Source organism: Anopheles darlingi, chromosome 2, assembly GCF_943734745.1.
Source record: "Anopheles darlingi chromosome 2, idAnoDarlMG_H_01, whole genome shotgun sequence".
Classification (NCBI taxonomy): Eukaryota; Metazoa; Arthropoda; class Insecta; order Diptera; family Culicidae; genus Anopheles; species Anopheles darlingi.
This window is the reverse complement of record NC_064874.1, coordinates 75,293,557-75,313,556: the sequence shown is the minus strand read 5'-3', so window position 1 is coordinate 75,313,556 and position 20,000 is coordinate 75,293,557. Positions and strand designations below refer to the sequence as shown.

At 51.1% G+C, this 20,000-nt stretch overlaps 1 protein-coding gene across 1 annotated transcript in view; it reads left to right on the top strand.

Annotated features, from left to right (window-relative positions):
• LOC125949682 (protein Wnt-1) overlaps positions 1-13,295 on the top strand; it is a 19,261-nt gene extending 5,966 nt beyond the window's left edge. Inside the window, exons 2-6 of the mRNA XM_049676947.1 lie at positions 1,591-1,853; positions 10,442-10,743; positions 11,870-12,038; positions 12,150-12,357; positions 12,496-13,295. Coding sequence (XP_049532904.1) covers positions 1,591-1,853; positions 10,442-10,743; positions 11,870-12,038; positions 12,150-12,357; positions 12,496-12,802 — 1,249 coding nt within the window. The 3' untranslated portion in view covers positions 12,803-13,295. The remainder of the gene's footprint in view (positions 1-1,590; positions 1,854-10,441; positions 10,744-11,869; positions 12,039-12,149; positions 12,358-12,495) is intronic.
• Positions 13,296-20,000: the final 6,705 nt, after the last annotated feature.

Genomic DNA, 20,000 nt, shown 5'->3' with positions numbered 1-20,000 from the left:
AAACAGCATTCGGAATTCGGTGTCCGTCGGTCCGTCGTGTGCGTTATGTAACGACCATCGGGCCATCGTGTTCTTAGAAAAGAAGAAGCGTCAGAGGGGGAAGCGCGATCGCGTTCCATCATCATCGCGGCGACGCATCGGAATGCTCCGTGGCGTGCCGTTGACATGATTTCGATGGCATCTTTATGACGCTCGGCGGTGAACACGTTCCCGATCGCGACCACCGGTCGGTCGGTCGGTCTTCCCGGAAATGTCTGTTTTTTTGTCCCTGTCCCTTCCTTCCTTCTCGACGCGTTCCATGTTTCCGCGTTCTTCTTGCTGTGGCATCGAAGGCGATGTTTGAAGCTCGAAATCAATCATGATCGCACGGACGTGCCGGATCGTCGCCAGGAGCGTCGTCGTCGTCGTCGGCGGCCAACAAATTGATCCCGAACTCTCCCCCCGGATGCTTTGGACACCGGACCTCACCCCGGTGTACGCTGGAATGTGCTGTTTGGCGCGTGTTGATGACACATGCTCTGGAGTTAATTGAATGTTCCTCCTCGTGCCTCCTTCTCCTGTGTCTGTTGTTCGAAGTACGGCCACGAATTGTTGGAAATGGCGTTCCGGATCACTTTCACACTCGATTCTTCCGTCTTTTCGTCCGTTCTGGTCTGGCCACTTTCGCCGCCTGAGAACGGTGATCCCTGATGCTGATGCTGTGAGATGCGTGGGAAACGCAGCATACTTTTGTCACGCGGCCACGCGGGCCGGGCAACAACGGTCAACAGCTTACGCAATACGCCGCCGATGTCTCTGTTTGTCCAATTAATCATTGGCGTCAGCGCCATGCCAGCGCGCAGTTTCCCAGGCAACTCCTGCCCCTACGGGAGATGTTCCTCATTTGCATCTCGCGTCGTGACCGGACGACCACAGACTGCTACAGACTACGGCCCGACTACTGTCGGTAGCCGGTGGCGTTCAATATTGATTTAACTAATTTCCTCCCTCCGCGTCCTAATGGGAGGACAAACACACACACAAACGGAGAGGTGTGGTACTGAGGCACTGTTGTGGCGACCTTCCTCTGGCCCCCGGGGGGATGTGAAAAAGCGTCACACGAAAGTGCGTCGTCTCCCTCTGGGAGTTTCCAGCAGCACCGAACAGAGAGACTGCGCTCGTCTTCGTCGCCATCTTCGATCATCATGCGCAGCAAAACAACTCTATTTCGTTCGTTTGACAGCTGTCAACCGGTTCATTCAGGCGTTCGTTGCAGGTTCAGGTTGATTTTCGGGGGTTTTTTCCCCGTTTTTTCGGGGGAAAACCTTTTGTGGGTTTTTCGTGGCCGACCACGAGTCGGCGCCCACATGTGTAACCCACATGTTACGGCGTGCTGTGGCGTGTGTTTATGTTGCGCATTAACACCCCCTTTCCCCGGAGTGCGAGTGGCTTGTTGAAGGTCAGCGGCAAATCGGGCTTTTTGGGAAAAACAGTTGCTTCGAAGTGAAAGTAAAAATGCGAACAAAAATTTACAAAACAAAAAACACACACACAAACTTTTCCTTAATTCTCACTCTCATTCTCTCTCGTCTCTCTCTCGTCTCTCTTCAGGGGCATCGCGAAGGCGGGCGAACCGAACAACATCTCGCCGTTGGCCCCGGGCATGACGTACCTGGATCCGGCGATCCATGCGACGCTTCGGCGCAAACAGCGCCGGTTGGCGCGCGAAAACCCCGGCGTGCTGGCGGCGATCGCGAAGGGCGCCAACCTGGCGATCAACGAGTGCCAGCATCAGTTCCGGACGCGCCGCTGGAACTGCTCGACGCGGAACTTTCTGCGCGGCAAGAACCTCTTCGGGAAGATCGTCGAGCGAGGTAAGTGTTTGTTGTTGTTGTTGCGGTTGCTGCTATTCCTAATTTGCTATTCCGGTGAGGAGATCGTCGCGGACACGCGCACACACACACGTGCGCGCGCGCGCGTAGGTTGACTTTATGGCCGCGGCATTTGTTGTGGCTCACGGCCCACGGATAGATCCCGCACCAGATTTGGTCGCGATCGGACGCGGATAGTAGCAGCTCGCGGGGTCGTGGTCGCACCTCACGTTCCAACTGATGTCACTCCGTCGGTACGTGCCCCCCCGGCCCCGGGACCGGGCTCTCGCTGGCGATTTGTCATTTTGTCGGAGGCGTTGGCGTTGAAGCATAATGCTTTTGATGAGCCAGTGACGTGGCACTGTCGTGGACCGGGGGAATGAAACGAAAGCGAACGCCATGCCGTGAGGGAGAGAGTATTGTGTGTATTTTTCCAACCTTTTTCCAACAAACCAACCAACACACCTCACGAACCCCGCACAAGAAAACATAATTGACCAATTGAAGGGTGTTCCAACAACCGTTAAACATCAAAAACCAAACCAAACACCTTCAAAAAGCATCACCTTCCCTGGCAGGCGGCGCTGCCAAAAGCCAATAAACACTCTCTCTTTCGAGGGGAAAAAGGACACCAGAACGCTCGGTGGTAAGCTGACACACAAACAGAGCACCAGAAACATCTGTTCATTTGGCCGCGAGTCCTCGAATTTCTCCCTCAGAAAAGTCCTTTTCGGATGTAACCACTTCAGCAGGAAGAGGAGAAGGAGGAGGAGTAGGAGAAGGAGAGGGACCGAAAGTCCTTCAATGGGCTCGATGGTTGATCGATGGATTTGTGTAATCGCACCGCAAAAACCACAAAAACCGTCATTCCGACGCCAGACAGAATTCGAATTCGAAGCGAGGATTACGGATCCTGATCCGGAATGTGGCCCTTGAGGCGATCAATCGAGGTGGGAGCACGGTTTCAGATGTCCCCGGATCTGGCCACCGGTGGTGATGCTGGTGTCCCTTTACTATCTGTCGCCAGAGGGCGCGTGCGTGTGTGTGTGTTTGTCAGCTTCCCGAACAGCTTTATTAGAGACGAGGATTATATTTTCACCAAAAGAAAAGGGACACCAAAGGGTCCGTTTGGAAAGGGTCCGTAAGACCACACGCGCTTGGTTTCCGCGGCTGCAAACTCCAATCCGGAGATACTCTTTTCTGTTGCGAACGATTTTCCGCCTTTTTCCATTCAGAAAAACGGTTACAACACACCAACAACGATGACGACGACGACGTCGAGGGGGTTCAAAAAACGATTTAATAAGTATTGCTGATATTGCCATGTAAACCGCCTCCCTAATGGTCGCCTCTGCCCTCGCTCTCTTCTCTCTCTTTCCTTTGTGGTCGATGCTGCGGATGGAGAAAGTGCCGCCGGAACTGAAGCGATCCAAGACCCGCACGACCACACCACAAAGACTCCAGGAGGTACACGATCGGTCGCGGGGAGGGGAATCGCGAAGAAATTAAGTCATTATTCATCGCTTTGCTCCCATCTCCCCCTTCCACCCTTCTTGGCTGCTGCTGCTTCTTCTTCTTCGGTGGCAATCCATTAGCATTTTTACTGCCGCCACCGTTGCAACCGCAGCAGCAGCTCCCGCTATCAATAATTAATGCATTTGGCCGCAACCCAGCAACCAGCAGCCAGCAAACCGCCGCTCTCTCGGTGTTCGGTGGTCAGGTTTCACATCTGGGTCGCACCGATCCACCGGTGGACACCGGGTTGGGGTAGTTGTTGGGTGGGGGGACCGATAAATTATAATAATTGTCGGAAAATTAATGGCAATTGATGGTGCGATCGAGGCAGGGTGTGTGTGTGTGTGCGAGGGCGCGCGCGCGCACGCCCAATGATCAAACGGCGAGTCGCGGTCGGTCGGTTGGTCGGTTGTTCGGTCAGACAGATTTTCTGCTCGCCCCGCGGGGGGAAGATCTTATTGATTACTACCACTGGGGGTTTCGGTTTTCCATTTCGCCGAGCAAAACAGGCGTCCTGGTGGGACGGGGGTGGTGGTGAGCAATGACCTCAGTGTTTCTTGGCGCATTTTCCAACCGCGAACATTAAGGATATCAGCATCGGTGGCGTGGCATTGGTTGGCGGACGTTTCATTTCGCGAAGCTTCAAACATAAGACGCTAGAGCGCGCGCGAGCATGCCAGTGGCCGGCATTGGCACCATATCCAATTAACATTCACTCATACACACACACACACACATGTGCAGACGCACACGTCTCACGATCTGCGAAACAGTGGGAGGCGTCTGATGATTAAAATGCAACCCACGATCGCAAACAGAACGACGCTCGCTCGACGTCGACGCCACCGTCTCAGTAGCTTTCCCACAGCATCACTACCTGAGAGAGAGAGGAAGGTGGCGGTCACCACCACTCGGCGGTGGTCGTTTTGTCGTGTTTGTTTTCCCTATTAACAGACATTTTCTATCAGCTCACCGGGCTTGAAAAATGGCTCATTTGGCGCTAGAGGAAGGTTAGTGAAGGAGGAGGATGAGGGGAAGAGGGTGATCACGCACTCCACGGCCCTGCGGCCTCGCCTCTCGTTTGCTGTTCAGAAGTGACAGATCAAGGCGTGTGTTCCAACCAACCATCAACGTCAATGACGATGATGGCGACGTGGATGACGACGAAGAGGTCGTCGACGGTGGCAAACAGCCACCGGGCCGGACCGGGACGGGAAAGATGGACAGTCACGCCCGAAAACAATGGCCACCATTCACCATTCGTTCAGCGATCGCCAGCGAGCACCGGTGGTCCGTGGTCCACAAGCACTCCAAGTCCAAGTCCGAATTGGAGCGTCCACTTGTGTGTGCGTGCGTGTGCGTGCTTCTGTCCAAAGTGAACTTCGATTCGGTTGGAAGTAAAGTAAAGTGGCTGACTTTCTGGTGGTCTTCCGTTGGGATTCGAGCGTCCATTTTTCTTCCACTTTCGTTCGCTGGAATCGTGGGAATCATCCTTCCTTCCCCCCCGGGGCGTTGTGCCCTTCATGCGCGCCTTCATTCGCGCACTTTATCTGGCAAACACTCTTCGATAAGCTTATCATCGTCGTCGTCGTCACGGAGCGTCGTCCGTCCGTCCGTCCGTCCGATGAGAGCGGTTTAATTGAGACCGAACGGTGAAATTAGTGGCCACGCGGCCGCAGAGTGTAAAGTGCACTTTACGTCCAGTCCAGGACCTGTGAGGGCTTCTGGTCACCGGTAACATCTTTACTGCCTTTTGCGCCACCCTCCCCGTGGAGCAATTAAATGCTATAAATCTTCTTTTCTCTCGATTTGATAAAATCGTCAACCCGGACGCTGGACTGGAGCGAGGCGTGCACGCGCGCGCGCGCCCATCGTCCAGGTACAACGGACCGTCCAGGGATCAGCTGCACCGTCGAGGATGATGATGATGATGAAGAGGAATAGGCTGATGACGATCCGGTCCGGTGACGACAGTTTTACAGCACGACCAATTCCCGACCATAAACCCTCGATCCTTCGATTTTCAGACCCTCTCGAGGAGAACGGTTGTTTCTGCAAAAAGGGTCGCAGCGTTGCGATCTAGGATCTGGTGGCTGCCACGCACCAAGGGGCTTGAAGGATGCGATGAACGCAAGAAGAAGCGCAAGAGGGTCGCACTGCTGGTGGTGGTGCTGGTGCTGGTGACAGCGGCCAGCCAGCCAGCCAGCCAGGAACCCAGAAGCGCTCCGGTTGCGGATGAAGGGAGAAACCCAAAACGGGGAAACAGCGTGTTAAATCGTAGCGAGATGTATATTAATAAAAGATTTTATACGCTCCATAAATCAGAAGCCCAAAGCCCTCCCTGCCAGGGGTCTGTAGGGGGTCGCTTGGTGCTGGGGACAGACGACAGCGACGGCGACTCCGATGACGACGATCACGGATCTCGGATCATTGTTTTTTTGCTTTCTGCCGCTTCGGTTTGCTGCCAACCCCCACCCCACCGGGACCTACCGGGTTGCTGCAAAGGGGGATAAGGAATGCGTGCAAAGCGATGCCACCGAAGAGGGCCATTCGCTAGAAGGCGATCTGCGTCTAGCTGCTAGACGATCGGCACAGCGCGATAATGCGATCGAATCGCAAACTTTAATCGAAGCATTATAATCATCGCCCGGCCCGATCGCCTTGGGAAGAGAAGAGGTCTCTCTATAGAACACACACGCGCACACGCGCACACAATGTGGTGATCCCTTTATGATTAATGACCCATTAACTGATCTAAATTCGCGAAACGATTAAAAAAAATGCGGATTTTTTGGACCCTGATTACGATCAGGTGAATGAAACCAGACAACCTGTTTCACACACACACACACACATGCACGCTGCACGCAAAGATGAAGAACAAACGGTTTTTTTGCGGGGCCAGGTGAAGGAAGGAAGGAAGAAAGAATCGAAATGGATCGAAAGCGACGAACCTCGCGTGCGGAAACGGAGGAACCGCATAAAGGAACCGAAAACAAAGCCGGCTCGCCATGCAAATCGTGTGACAAAAAAAAAAAAAAAACGGGGCGCAGAACGGAACAGTGTAATCACGCAGCGAACGAACACAAGAAAAGGGGGAACGGTGTTTTGATGGTCAGGTCCCAAAAGACGGCCACGGATGCAATCGGTGCCGACTCCCGAAATAACGCCCATCGTCTGCTGCTGCTGCTTTGAAGCATATTAGGCTAATTGTTCTGTTTGCCTTGTTTGCGCCAATGCGTAGCATTCAAACAGATTTCATTACATTTCATCAAAAGAGCGAGAGGGAAATAAAAGGCTCACTCCCAGGGGCGCAAGCGAAGGGTGCACCAAAGGGAGGGGAAGGGTGCACCAGGGACCCTTTCATTGAACAAGACAGCGCCAAATCAACCAACAGCTACAACAACCGCACCGCTGCACCGAACACAGCTCTGGGAGAGACGCAATCGAAAAAAAAAAATAAAAATGGAAGGTAATTCAAGACGCGACGAGAGACCGGATTTCCTTTCTGTCTCCTTCTCCTCCTCCTTCTACTCTTCCTGCTTCTCCTTCTCGTAATCGCTTGTGTGTTTGCCGCGAAGTTATTTGTTTTGTTGCGAAACAAACGGAAAAGCTCAATGCGCGCAGCAGCGACGAACCCGGCAATTATCGGTTTGGATCGGTTGCTGTTTGTTGGTGCACCAGCCAGCACCAGCATTCACACACACACACATACAACAGCGGCACAAAGCGGCCATCCAATTCAATTGCCAACAATGGGACAGTAGAAGAAGAAGAAGTAGAAGAAGAAGGATGATCCCTTCTAGCGCGAGATGAAAATATTTTGATCCCTCCAACCAAGGGAACTCTCCTCTCTTGGGTCTCTATTTTGCTATTTGCCTGCCTGCCTGCCGTTGGTACGGTCAAAGGATTAGGTCCGTTGTTGTTGCCACACACACACACACACGGGCACGGACACGGGCACACGGTCTAATGGAGCGGAGATTGACGTTTTAGGAATTGGGTTCCCGGAGTGATATCGGTTACACCGGGGCAATCATGCATCATGCGGGCCAATCATCCCCCATGTCCCCGGTCTGGTAACGTGGCGTCGTCACCACCACTGCCCCTGCCGCCACCACCGCCACCACCGCCACCACCGCCACCGTTGCCGTTGCTGAGGTGATTATGCAGAGTTAATTTATTCATTAACTAAGATTGGATCGCTGCTGATGGATGGATACACATGATGGATCGAAGGAATCTGGAATCTCTGCTCCGGTCCTGGTCTGCGGGGTCTGCGGGGTCCGGTGCCAGTGCCCGGGATCGATCGTTCGATCGAGATCGAGTTGATCGTTGATCGCGGCCACCGTCTAATCCAATCAGCATGTTTATCGATCTTCCCGGCAGCCCGCAGTGAACGGTGGCACCGTTTAGAGGGGATGTTGCTGCCCCGATCCTTGACAACCTCCCCCGGTCCCATCTACCTACTTCGGACGCGGCAACGGATCCTAATAAATCAATTAAAAGCTGATCAATCACCATCAGCAGCAGCAGCAGCAGCAGCAGCAGGCAAGAGATGATCACGGTCACGAACCCATCATCTGATTGGCGGTGACAAACGACAGACGACATCGAAATTGATCCCTTTCTCGTCGGGATTCTCGTTTTCTTTTTCTTTTTTTCTTTATTTTTTTGGCCACGACAACCGGAACGTGTACTGTTACCTCCACGCACACACGCACACACAAACAGGTCCCCCTCGAGGGAGAAATGACAAATGAACTGTCACAAATTAGTCCAATACTGAGGGCAGAAGAGGATGCGACAGCAACAGGATGACTGATCTTGAGGGTCTTGAGGGTCTTGAGGGTCTTGAGGGTCGCTTATCAGAGCGCGCATTCCACATTCCGCGTTCCCACGTGGAAAGTTGGTAAAGGTGCTAACCGTAATGGGTGGTTGGGTGTGTGCCGCTTCGCGTACTCCCCCCGGGGGGGTGGGGCGTGATGACTCAATGATTTGTTCAATTTACTTGCAACACAAACGTTCACTTGCTTATCACTCTCGGTGGAGAAAGAAAACCAAAAAAAAAAATAGGAAGGAAGTCAATCAGGTCATCAGATACCACCGAGGGGCCTTTGACAAACTGCCGCCCTTTTTACGATGACACCTGGCATGTGCCGGCCGCACCCACAACAACCGCTCCCCCGGTATTAAGTGCCATAAAGTGTGTGTTGTCGATGACGCAATCCCGGAGCACGGTCACAAACCCTCTTAGAAACCCCTTTGTTGCAGCAGGTGGGCCGACGAGGTGGGTTCCGCGGGTTTCCTAATGAAGTGTCGATGATGATGATGTGGCGAACCGCATCCATGATGATAATGGCGGCCGTGATGGTGCTCGTTCGCTCGTTATCGATCGTGTGTGTCCTTGGCCAGCATTAGCTCTGGGTCTGCCCTCTAGGCCTCAAGGTCATGCTCGAGAAGAAGCGCAGCATTGAAGCGCAGGGATGATGGATTGTGTCCCGGTCACACCCGGAGTGTTCGACGTCTCAATTCGCGCTACCGTACCCGAGATTTCGGTTGCTCTCTTGCACCGCTACCTTCGGCACCGTTGGGTGTCCGATCGATCGGAGGTCACTCCTAAGAGAGAGAGAGAGAGAGAGCAAGACTGCTGCAACGACGACGTCCAGATGTGAGTCCCGTTGGTCGACGCTGGATGCCATCATCACCTCGACGCTCCACAGGGACCCCTTTTGCACCCCACCAGCAGCACAGGCAGCACCAGCAGCAGGTCACTGCCCAGGCGGACAAGTGTCTGGTGTCGGTGTCGTCGGTGGCATCGGAGAGACCCAGACACCAGCACGGGACCAGCTCGCTGCGCAACATGCACTTTATGATGATTGATTATCGAGGCTGATCGGTCCGGGTCCGGGTCCGGGTCCGGGTTCCTGGGTGGTACCGGCCTGCTTGGCATGACCATTTTTGCATGACTATTTTCACGCAGATCGATCGCAGATGATCGACAGCTCGGGGTGTGAAATCGGGTGGAAAATTGGGTGCTAAACGTACGATTATGACCGACCAAACCGAGACAGTCAGTGTCAGTGTCTGTATGTATGTGTGAGAGTGAGGAAGAGACCACAGCGGAAAGAGACGCTACAGGAGAGTCGCTACAGGGTCCTTGAGGTGAACTCTGTCGGCAACTCGAACGAAATGCAATTTCTGCAATCGGTTCCAGCTTTTGTAGCATGCCCTGGGCCCTGGTGTCTATCGGCTAGCCAGTCCCAGGGGCAAACCAGGGGCCAGGAATGCGGATGCAGGCGATCGGATAATCGATTACCAGTCCAGTCCATGATCTGAGCATCTGAGCAATAGCCCCTCACAGCACGACGAACGATCGTAACGTAACGTGTGTAATGATCGCCGAGGATCGCGCATTGTAGCAAAAAGAATCTCTCTCTCGCTGTGTTCGCGTCGGTTTTATGATCCACATCGCATGCTGATGCTCGGCTAGAACCAGACGAAGAACATGTTCCAGACGTTCACGAGTGGGCTCAACGAGAGGGTCTTAAGAATGGAGCAAACAACACGCGCGCACAAACACGCACAAGCACGCAATAAGCGGTTCAACTCTTCCAAAGCGGCTCAACGAACAACGAACAACTCGTCCTCTTCTCTCTCTCCGCTGTTGGTGTCCATTTCAATTCGTCGACCTTCGGACGGAGGCTTAGACACCCGGGAGGGTGGGTCATCATTAGAGCCCGGAATGGGATCCACACTAAGTAGGATTAGGACCAATGGCATGAAAATGGGTTTTAATTTATTTTAATCGCATCCTCGCTCTCGCTCACCCCAGCGGCGATCTCGTGATCTCGTCTTTCATCGGTTGCGTTTTGCCAAAAAAAAAAAACGAGTCCCTCGCTCTCTCGTTCTCTCTCTGTTGCTCTGTCACTTCGTCGCTGCTCCGAATAATCCATCTTGTTGCGATCTTTCAGGCGAGGCAGGTCTGAGGTGTTATCACAAGCCAGCGCCGCTCGGATTTAGTTTACCGATTATTCAACCCCCTCTCTCTTTCTCTCTCTCTCTCTCCCTTACAGGTTGCCGTGAGACGGCGTTCATCTACGCGATCACCAGCGCCGCGGTGACGCACAGTGTGGCCCGGGCATGCAGCGAAGGTTCGATCGAGTCGTGCACTTGCGATTACTCGCACCACAACCGTGAGCCGCAGATGAATAGTATGGGTGCGGTGGCGGCCGGTGTCGGTGACTGGGAGTGGGGCGGCTGCAGTGACAACATCGGATTCGGGTTTAAGTTTTCGCGCGAGTTCGTCGACACCGGCGAGCGCGGCCGGACGTTGCGCGAAAAGATGAACCTTCACAACAATGAGGCAGGGCGAGCGGTAAGTGTCACCCTTTCGTTCTTTCCCTGTTGAGGTCCTTTTTGCTTTCGGTGTGGTCTGAATCCTTTTCGATCTCAGCGCAGATAATGTTTTGCGCAATGTTTTCGCAATGTTTTTTTTTCGGGAATGGGAAAATGAAAAATCAAACAAATAAATTATTTTCATTTTCATTTATGCTACAAAACGCGTGCTGATCGCCTCACTTTTTGTAGTCTGGTGTACGCGCTCCGGTCGCAACGGTCTCACGCGCGCGATCACCATCGCCAGCGTATAAATGCCAGCGATAATACCGTGGCACACACACACACACAAACCCGGTACGGTTGGGGCTCAGTTTCATTAATAAATATTTTAATCCTCTCCCCTCTTCCCCTGGGGATGATTTTGCTTTTTTTTCTTCGGTTACGATTTTTGGCGTTTTGTGTTCGCTTCGTTCCGTTCTCGTCAGACGACGAGGCCACGCATTCTGGTCGCTTGATTCCAAGTCACCACTTCTGGGATGATGACGACGATGAGGAAGAAGAAGAGGAGCTGGACACAATCTCACGCCGCAGAAAAGCAAAATCGCGTTTCGTCGTCGATTTCGGCATTCGAGAAGCGTGTGCATAAAAAGCGAAACAGCATCACCAGACAGGCCAATCGAAGAAGGAGGAAAAGGAGAAGATATTAACTCGTTGACAGCTGATAAAAGCTCTAATGAATTCATTTATGAAGTTTATTAATTTGTGGCGATTGTAATAAAGTGACATATTAGTCCTTAGTGGAGGTTGGTGCAGCAGCAGCAGCAACAGTAGAGGTCAAGAACTGTGAGAAGCATCGAATGCGATGAGCGAGGATTAGCAAAAGTGCAGGGAGACTGCCAGAACGGAACGGAATTTAATTGATTTTTATTGCATCTTGTGGTGTGGCTGTCGAACGTGCACCCCCAAAAATGGATCTTTAATGTGAATCCCATAAATCCCGGCGATGAGCACGAGCACGATCGTGCAGACTCGTTGTTAGAGACTCGTTGAGTGTTTGATGGTACAAACGACCAGCGAGATTAGTACGCGATTAAACCAAAGTGCATCAGACAGATCGTTTTAATGAATCTCTTTCTCTCCATCTCTCTATCTCTCTCTCACAGCACGTTCAGGCGGAGATGCGGCAGGAGTGCAAGTGCCACGGTATGTCCGGTTCGTGCACGATGAAGACGTGCTGGATGCGGTTGAACAGCTTCCGTACGATCGGTGACATACTGAAGGATCGCTTCGATGGTGCGTCCCGGGTCATGGTGAGCAACAGTTTGTTGCGCAACGGTGGTGGCGGTGGCGGCGGTGGCGGTGGTGGTGGAGGTGGCGGTGGTGGTGGTGCTGGGACAGGTGCTGCCGGTGGCGGTGCAGGTGGCGGTCTCGGCGGTCCCGGTGGTATCAACGAGCATACGCTTACGAATCGGGCTGGCAGCAGTAGCTCGGGCAACGGTGGTGGCAATGGCAACGGCAACGGTAACGGCAACGGTGGCCCGAAGAACGGGCTCGGTGGCAATGGTGGTGGTAGCATCGCGAACAACAACGTGCTGAGCAACTCGATCCATGCCCGCGGGCCTGGCCACGCGCACCAGAAGCGTATCAATCGGTAAGTCTCGCGACTCCTCAAATCCTTTTCCTTTTCTTTCCTGCGCCCTAATCATGATAAATGATAATGTTGTTCGTTTCTTTTTCGCTCTCTTTTCTCTCTCTCTTTTTCTCTGCGGTCTCCAAAAACCAACAACAGATATAACTTCCAGCTGAAACCGTACAACCCGGAACACAAACCGCCGGGCGCGAAGGATCTGGTGTACCTGGAACCGTCGCCCGGTTTCTGCGAGCGCAATCCGCGGCTCGGCATCCAGGGGACGCACGGGCGCCAGTGCAACGACACGTCGATCGGTGTGGACGGGTGCGATCTGATGTGCTGCGGTCGGGGCTACCGGACGCAGGAGGTGACGGTGGTCGAGCGTTGCGCCTGCACCTTCCACTGGTGCTGCGAGGTCAAGTGTAAGCTCTGCCGGACGAAAAAAACCATCCACACCTGCCTGTAGGAACCCTGTTCGTCGTCTCGATGTCCTGCAAGTCTCTCTCTCTCTCACTCGTCAGCCAGCGAGCCAGCGAGCCAGTCAGCTACAGCCCGTTCGACAACATGGACGACCATCCCGTTCGGTGAATCATAATCTCTTTCTCACTTCAAACAAACATCTCCTCTACTACCTCGCTCCGACCCGGTCCGATCGATTGCGGAACGGACGGGACGGGACGAGACGGAGACCGTGGCTTCCATTCTCTTATCTTAAATATTCGACTTTTGTTTTAAAAACTTATAATGGATGACAGTTTTGCGTCGCGTCGCGTCGCGCTCTGTTCCATTCGTTCAGCACCAGGGGCCAGAGGCTACCTTTTGGGGTTTTTTTTTCTTTTTTAAATTTCTGTTAATCCGGAGCCTCATGGCCATCACCAGTATCGAAAGCGAACGTTTTGAGAGTCATCAGTCGAGGATCAGTCGAGGAGCGAGCGAGCGAGACGAGACGGGACGAGAAGAGCAGGGATTAGGCAGGAGCTGCTTGGATTGCTTTTGTAAATAGGTTTTATTTCTATTTTTTGTTTAATTTTATCCTTAGCCCCCTTTCTTATTACTGCTTCTTCTTCTTCTTCTTCTTCTTATTCTTCTTCTTCCTCTTCTTCTTCTTCTTCTTCTTCTTCTTCTTCATATTCTTCTTCTTCCTCTGCTTCCTTTTCGTACCAACCTCCACCTGGCATCCACCGCGCACGTTAGGCAAATTATTTAAATAACTAAATTCCCCAGATTACCAAAAAGTTTACCAACATTTTAACGTTAAAGCGCCATTGTTTTGCAGTCAATGGCTCCCCATCCACCCGCGGGGCGCTTGTGTGTGTAACTCTTGATTGCTTTTGCTCGTGTGCAAAATTCAATGATCTTAGAGTGGACGCGGTGCGTGCTGTGTGTGTGTCTCTCTCTCTCTCTCTCTCTCTCTTGTGGCTAGAGCATAATTCGGATTTGGATCGGGCTTTGGCTATTGTTGTATAAGTTTCGGATTGTTGTTGTTGTTGCGTTATTTGTGCGCAGCGCCGGGCGCGGTGACCAGTGAGGAGGGGTGAACGCTGCTTTCAGTATTATCCAGAACAAGGAGAGGAGGAGTAGAGCAAAGGAACCTTTTTTTTTAAACGACAAATTCGCGAATGGCCGCGATTGCTTTAATCGTCTATTTAAAAACAAAAAAGAAAAACCACAAAAAACGCTTCCGACGATCCACAGACCGCTCTCCGTTCGATGTCCGCCAAGTGCCAGTTCCCGTGCGAAGTGTGTCAGTATGTCTGTATGTATGTGTGTGTAGCATCTGTGTGTATGTATGTGTGTGTGTATGTATAAAAAAAAGGGGGCACAAACGATATCATCCCAGTTACTGTTAGCGATGTAAGTGGAGCGCACCAACAGGTGGCCAACACTTGGTTGGCTACTTTTGGTCTCAAGCGTGTCCGTACGTGTCGCGATCTAGATAATCTATTGTCCATACATTAATCCCACATCTAGTGTTTAGGATTCCATACTGTGTACATAGCAGCTCTCCCTCCCTTCTATTTAGCATTTAGGTAAACCTTGTAGATAGACAAAACAAACAAAAATCGATCGAAAGCAGGACTATCCGATGGACAGTTTACAGGGAACAGTTTGCAGGCGAACGGCGAGCTTATTGGATCAACAAAAGAAAAAAAAACAGGATCCTGCCGATCATTTACCCCCTCCCCCATTTTAACCACCTACATCCCCCTCCCTTCCTTTTATACCAAGAAAGACTGAGTAGAAATTAACGCGCCAAAAAGTATGCTTTTGCTGTTTAGTAGCTTTTGTGTTTAGTAGTGCTTGATCAAAGTCGATCGACGAACCCTCCCCCTCGTGGGATCACTGTGTATGTATGTATCTGTCTATGTGTGTGTGTGTATGTGTGTGATGTAAATGTAACGTCTCCTATCTGCGATAATAACCAACATAATAGGGGATGATCATGTAATGGGGAGGTAGATCGTAGCGCAGCAACTTCAACCGAGCATTGAGAGTGAAGCGATCAAGGAACAAAATCCGATTCTCGCAGAACATTGATTCGTGTTCGCCCACCATTCCGACACCTCACAAAGCACGAGAGAGAGGGAGAGAGACGCTTAAGTGACACTCGTATGTGGAAGGAAAACGGAAACGAAAGACAGCAACAAGCGACGAACCCGATTGACAATCTGTTCTTTTTTCGTCACCGTCAACGATCACTTGTCACCTCGCACGGGAGATGGGACGGAGACGCAGATGGTCCGCGGAGACCACCGAACCGTTCCCCTAGCAACCCCTCCGTCATTCCTTCCCCCTAAAAGGCCGCCACGAAAGCGCCACGGAACCACGTTGCACGAGCCCGGTGCCAGGCTTTACACCGGTCTCGCTGCCATACGTCCTGTTGCGTGTCCTTGCGCGGTGTGTCCTTGTCGGAGGAGTAATGTAGAGGAATGCCAGGGAAGAGGGGGTGAGAAGATTGTGGTCAGCGTTTTCCCGACCGACAAAACGCAACGCGCCCGCAATCTTTTCATTCCCTGAGGGGAATTGTTCCAAGGGATGCAAAGGCCATTCTGCGTCGCGCCCGTCCGCTCTCGATTCTCGAAGAATCATTTTACGAAGTAGGGCATCGTAAGGTGTGTGAGGTAGTAGTGATGTTACGGTACGGGAAGCCGATTGTAGGATTGGTGTTCAGATTGTTGCTTCTTTTTCGGTTTCTAAAGCGTAGTACTTCGCTCTATAGAATTCCTTTCGATCACTCGCTTCAAGTCTCTGTCCAGTGTATTTGTGTGTGTGGCAGGATGTGTCGCGGTTCCTTGCTGAGCTCCTTGCTCGGTGTTTTGTCAGTCTACAACTCCCTATTTGCGCACGCTAGAGCCTGTGTTTAGTGTTCGAGGTGTGCGCTTAGTAGTCTTAGTCCAAGTCCTTCAGTTTGCTTTTGCTCCGATTATAGATAGGCGATAAGTGCGTTTAGTAGTTAGATAGCTAGCTAGCAAGATGGAGGTGGCTTAGTGGCTCTCAGCCTCATCCGCCGTTCCCGTGTTGATTGATTGTTCTACACAATAAGCATCCCCTTTTATACATATTGTTCGTAAGCGTGATGTAGTATCAGCCAGGGAGCGACACGGAGAAGCCGCGTGTACGTCCGTATGCGTATGTATTGTATTGCTGTACTGTAGATTGTAACTGTCTAGGTCCGGTTTTTTCTTTTTCGTTTCGCTTTAAAAACAAAATTCGCGGAACTTTACGGAACGCAACCGCATGTAACTGTATTGTATTGTGTATTGCGTAAGTAATTTATTAAAAACACAGACGAGACTAGGCTGGTGAGGTGTGAGGTGGGGTGCTAAATAGGAGCCAAAACCAACCAATGCGAGCTTACCATCCGGAAGGGAAATTTGGAATGTGTGCTACCGGATGCTACATTTGTACATATTATGCGCGTTTTTTATAAGAAAGCTAAACAATCACCACCACCAGCACCACCACCAGCAACGCGTTCCGATCTCCTTACCCTCCCCTTTTAAACGGAACAAAACCGCTTATTTCGTCTCGTTGAACCAAATTATAAATAGGAAAAGGACGTTCAGGTCCCAACAGAATAGCAAAATCGTAGTCTAAATTGAGAAAACAAACATTTTGTAACAACCGGATTGTGAACGTTGAAAAAAAAAAACACCCGAAGCACAAATTGTAAAGGATTGTCTGTTTTTTTTTTTTGTAAAACCAAACACCCCAAAACCCCAGATCCGAGGAGATACCGAGCGGAACGTAAATCAATTTCGAAATAAAAGAGAAAGTTAAAAAAAAAGAAAAAAAAAACCATTACTACCATCGTGCCATTTATTGATGTTGCTGGTGTTCGTGGAAAATGGAAAGAAAAAACCGCAAGTGGCATTAAACCTATCCACAACTAGCCAACATCCATTCCATCCAGGGAAGGGGAAATGCAACGCCCAAAAGGGATGAAGAAGATTGTTGATGACATTTGTGGCCCCATCATGGAAGAAGGGGTGGCCACAACGCTCACTGGCCGTGTAAATTACTCATCGATTGTCACGCGTGCGTCACCTTCAACGTCAGCTTCGATGATCGTTCGGTTTTCCTCTTTTCCATTTAAAGGCTTTCCCTCTCTCTCTCTTTCTTTGTCTCTCTAGTGCGCGTGCGAATTCCATTCCCGCGTTGTTCCGCTGGGATTATCGATCGATCCTGGTGGCCTTGTCGGTCGGTGTCGGTCTGCTGGGGGTCTCGGTCGCTGCGCGATTGTCGAGTAAGGGTCGGGTTATTTAAATTAATCGCAATCACCATCACCAGCCGTACCCCAAAGGGGGCTGAGCCAGCAATGTCACGGTCACGGGCAACGGAATTCACACCAAATCCGTACTTGTCACAGACCCTTTACAACCTTTAATCGCATCCCACCGCGTCCACCCTTCCATCCACGGAACTCGGATGAATATGTCGGAGGCTCTGGGTCCGCCTAGGAGGTCCGGGCACTGGGCTGGAATCCCTATTTTGGTGCGACCGATCGCTGGTGCACTTGGCACCATCTTGGCTCACTGGTGGTGGTGCGGCTCTGCGGTATGAAATTGATTTAAATTGAATGGAAGCGACACAAGCGATCGGTGCGATCTGTAAAAGGACCGAGAAGCACCGAGAAGTTGAGATTGAAGCCCTTCATCCGTGGTGTTGTTGTTGTTGAGGTAGGTCTCCGGGAGTTCCACCGGGGGGCCAAGGTGGGGGGGGGGGGGAGTCCGTGTTAACCGTGCGGGGACAGCGTGTTAACTAAAGCTCCGCGCGCGCGAGTTAATCGAGCAATGTTAACGAGCCTGCGCGCCATCGGTGTAACGTAACGAGCGCATTGCAAGCAATAATTTGATGCAGAATAAATCGGTTACTTTTTTGTCCTCCAGGTGAAGGAGCCGGCCTTGAGCCGCCGGTTGTCACTAGAGGTTTCGCGGATCGGTCACGGTGCGCGCGCTCCGCTGGTTCTTAATCTAACCAAATCGCGATCGAAGCGGCGACGATCATGACGATGGTGTTGGTAATGTTGCTGCATGGAATGAGGTATCAATTAGTGAAACATTCGAGGATGTCCCGAGGGTGCGTGCGTGTGTGTGTGTGTGACCCCTCGGCCAAATCGGTCGACGATCAACGCAATCCTCTTCTCGCGCTCCGCGGTATGCTCCAGCATTCCCGGGAGCATTTGGTATCTCTGTTGGCGTATTTTTTTCTTCTCCGCAACCAACCAGCAGCCCGGGAGTGATTTTTCAGTGGTCAGTGGCCCACAGTGACCAGTGCCGGTGAGGGAGGGAGTGAGCCGTGATTCGAAATCGGATTATCGGAATCGGATGGAAATGAGGAAATAATTAAACAATTCGCCACCACCGACCTGTGAGCCGGGGAAGATAAGGGTGGTGGTGGTGGTGGTGGTCGCCGTTTGCTCCCACGGACACTCAGCTTCCCATGCAGACATCGGGGCTCGATTTGCGGATCTCACGGATGCTCGCTCGCTCGCTAAGCCCGCCCGATGACCGCAAACGCACATCCTCGAAGCTCGAGAAGTAACGCCTCGGAATCTTGCGCGATAAAACGCCGGCCGTGTGTGTGTGTGCTTGTGTGTGTGTGAGCGTAGGTTGCGAACTCGCGCGCGCGCGGACACCAGTCCAGGGTCCAGTTTAATTTTTCTCACCTTCTTATAAAATTTCGAACGCCTCGTTTTGCGGTTTTTGTTGCTGTTGGTTCTGGCCGCTGGCCATCGCTTCGGTGGATTGATTCGGCGGTTTTTGGGGTCCCGGCGGCGGAGGGCGAGTGGTGGAATTTGATCTTTTAATGGACGGATGAAGGATAAATTACGATAATCGGTACGGGAAGGGAGAGAGAGGGTGGTTCGGGAGCCCTAAAAGCGATTGTATCCGACCACAATCGCGGCTGCTGTCTGCGCGACGCACGAGTCGAATCGAACCTGTTTGCTGCGGTCTGTTGCTGGTGCCCTTTTGAAGGTGGGGGATGGGGGTCGCGCGCGATCCTCAATGGAGTCATTTCGCGTGTGAATTGCGCACAACATCCCAGTCTCCTGTCCGGAGTTGGCTTTTGTCGCCACAGTCAGGGAGCCGAGAACGGTATTTGTTACAAACTTGAAGCATCTTTCATAATTTGGATTGATTGTGGTCCCTTTTTTTTGTTTTCTATTTTCCTTTCCATCGAAGAGGTTGTTGTCCGGGTTTGTCAAGAAGGCGAAGAGCTGTCAGAGCATTCGGAGTTGTGTTTGAGTGATCATAGTAGCCACAGCTTGTAATATGGGATTTCATTAGATTAAAAACTTATATTCTTTATTTCTTTAATATAAACTAAAGCATGATACTAGCAAATTTGACCACAGAACGTCCAATAATATAAATTCATCGCTTAACGCTTGATTCCGAAATACGATTTGGCAGTACTCGGCTACATCTTGTAAAGCAAACATAGAAAACGTCGCATAGTCTATCATTACTCTTGAGCAACGTTTGTGTACGCCCGACATGTCAAAAAGAAAGGAGCAAATCTAAAAGGTATTTGAGCTAGTGATGTGTTCAGTTCTGTTACAGCGAAGGCACTGGGAGTAGAGCCCATTCGCAGACTGGATATTAGAAAAGTTGATTTTCTAACTGCTACATATTGAAGTTCAATATTTTCTTCTAAACAAGACGAACATGACATTCGTTGGACATCGCACAAGACATTTTAATACTGTATTCGCAACCAGTGTTTCATTATTACGTCATCCTCTCGCTCTCTATGTGCCTTCGAGTTTAGATCTAAAAGAATTGCATCATCCTGTTGTATGGGAAGTCACGCGGAATGTATCATCATTTCAGCTTACGTTGGCGTGGATCTTCAGTTGATCTAATGCCGACAGAGTCATCTATTCGTTGGGAAATTGAGATCTTTGGCAATCATAAAATTTTCTTGATTTTGATTTTCAAATATGGTAAGCTTATAAGAAGAACTCCTCTACAATAGTACAGGAATAGACCTAAAGAGTACAGCAAGAAGAATCGATCAGAGCACTTGGGGTAGTAACCTATACGAATGCTATAGGAACAAAGCAAGCAAAAAAGTGTTAAGATTTGATTTACATTAAGCTGCATTAATTACCAATAATAAACAATAGAATCGAGTCAAAAGGTTAATGTGGAATTCGA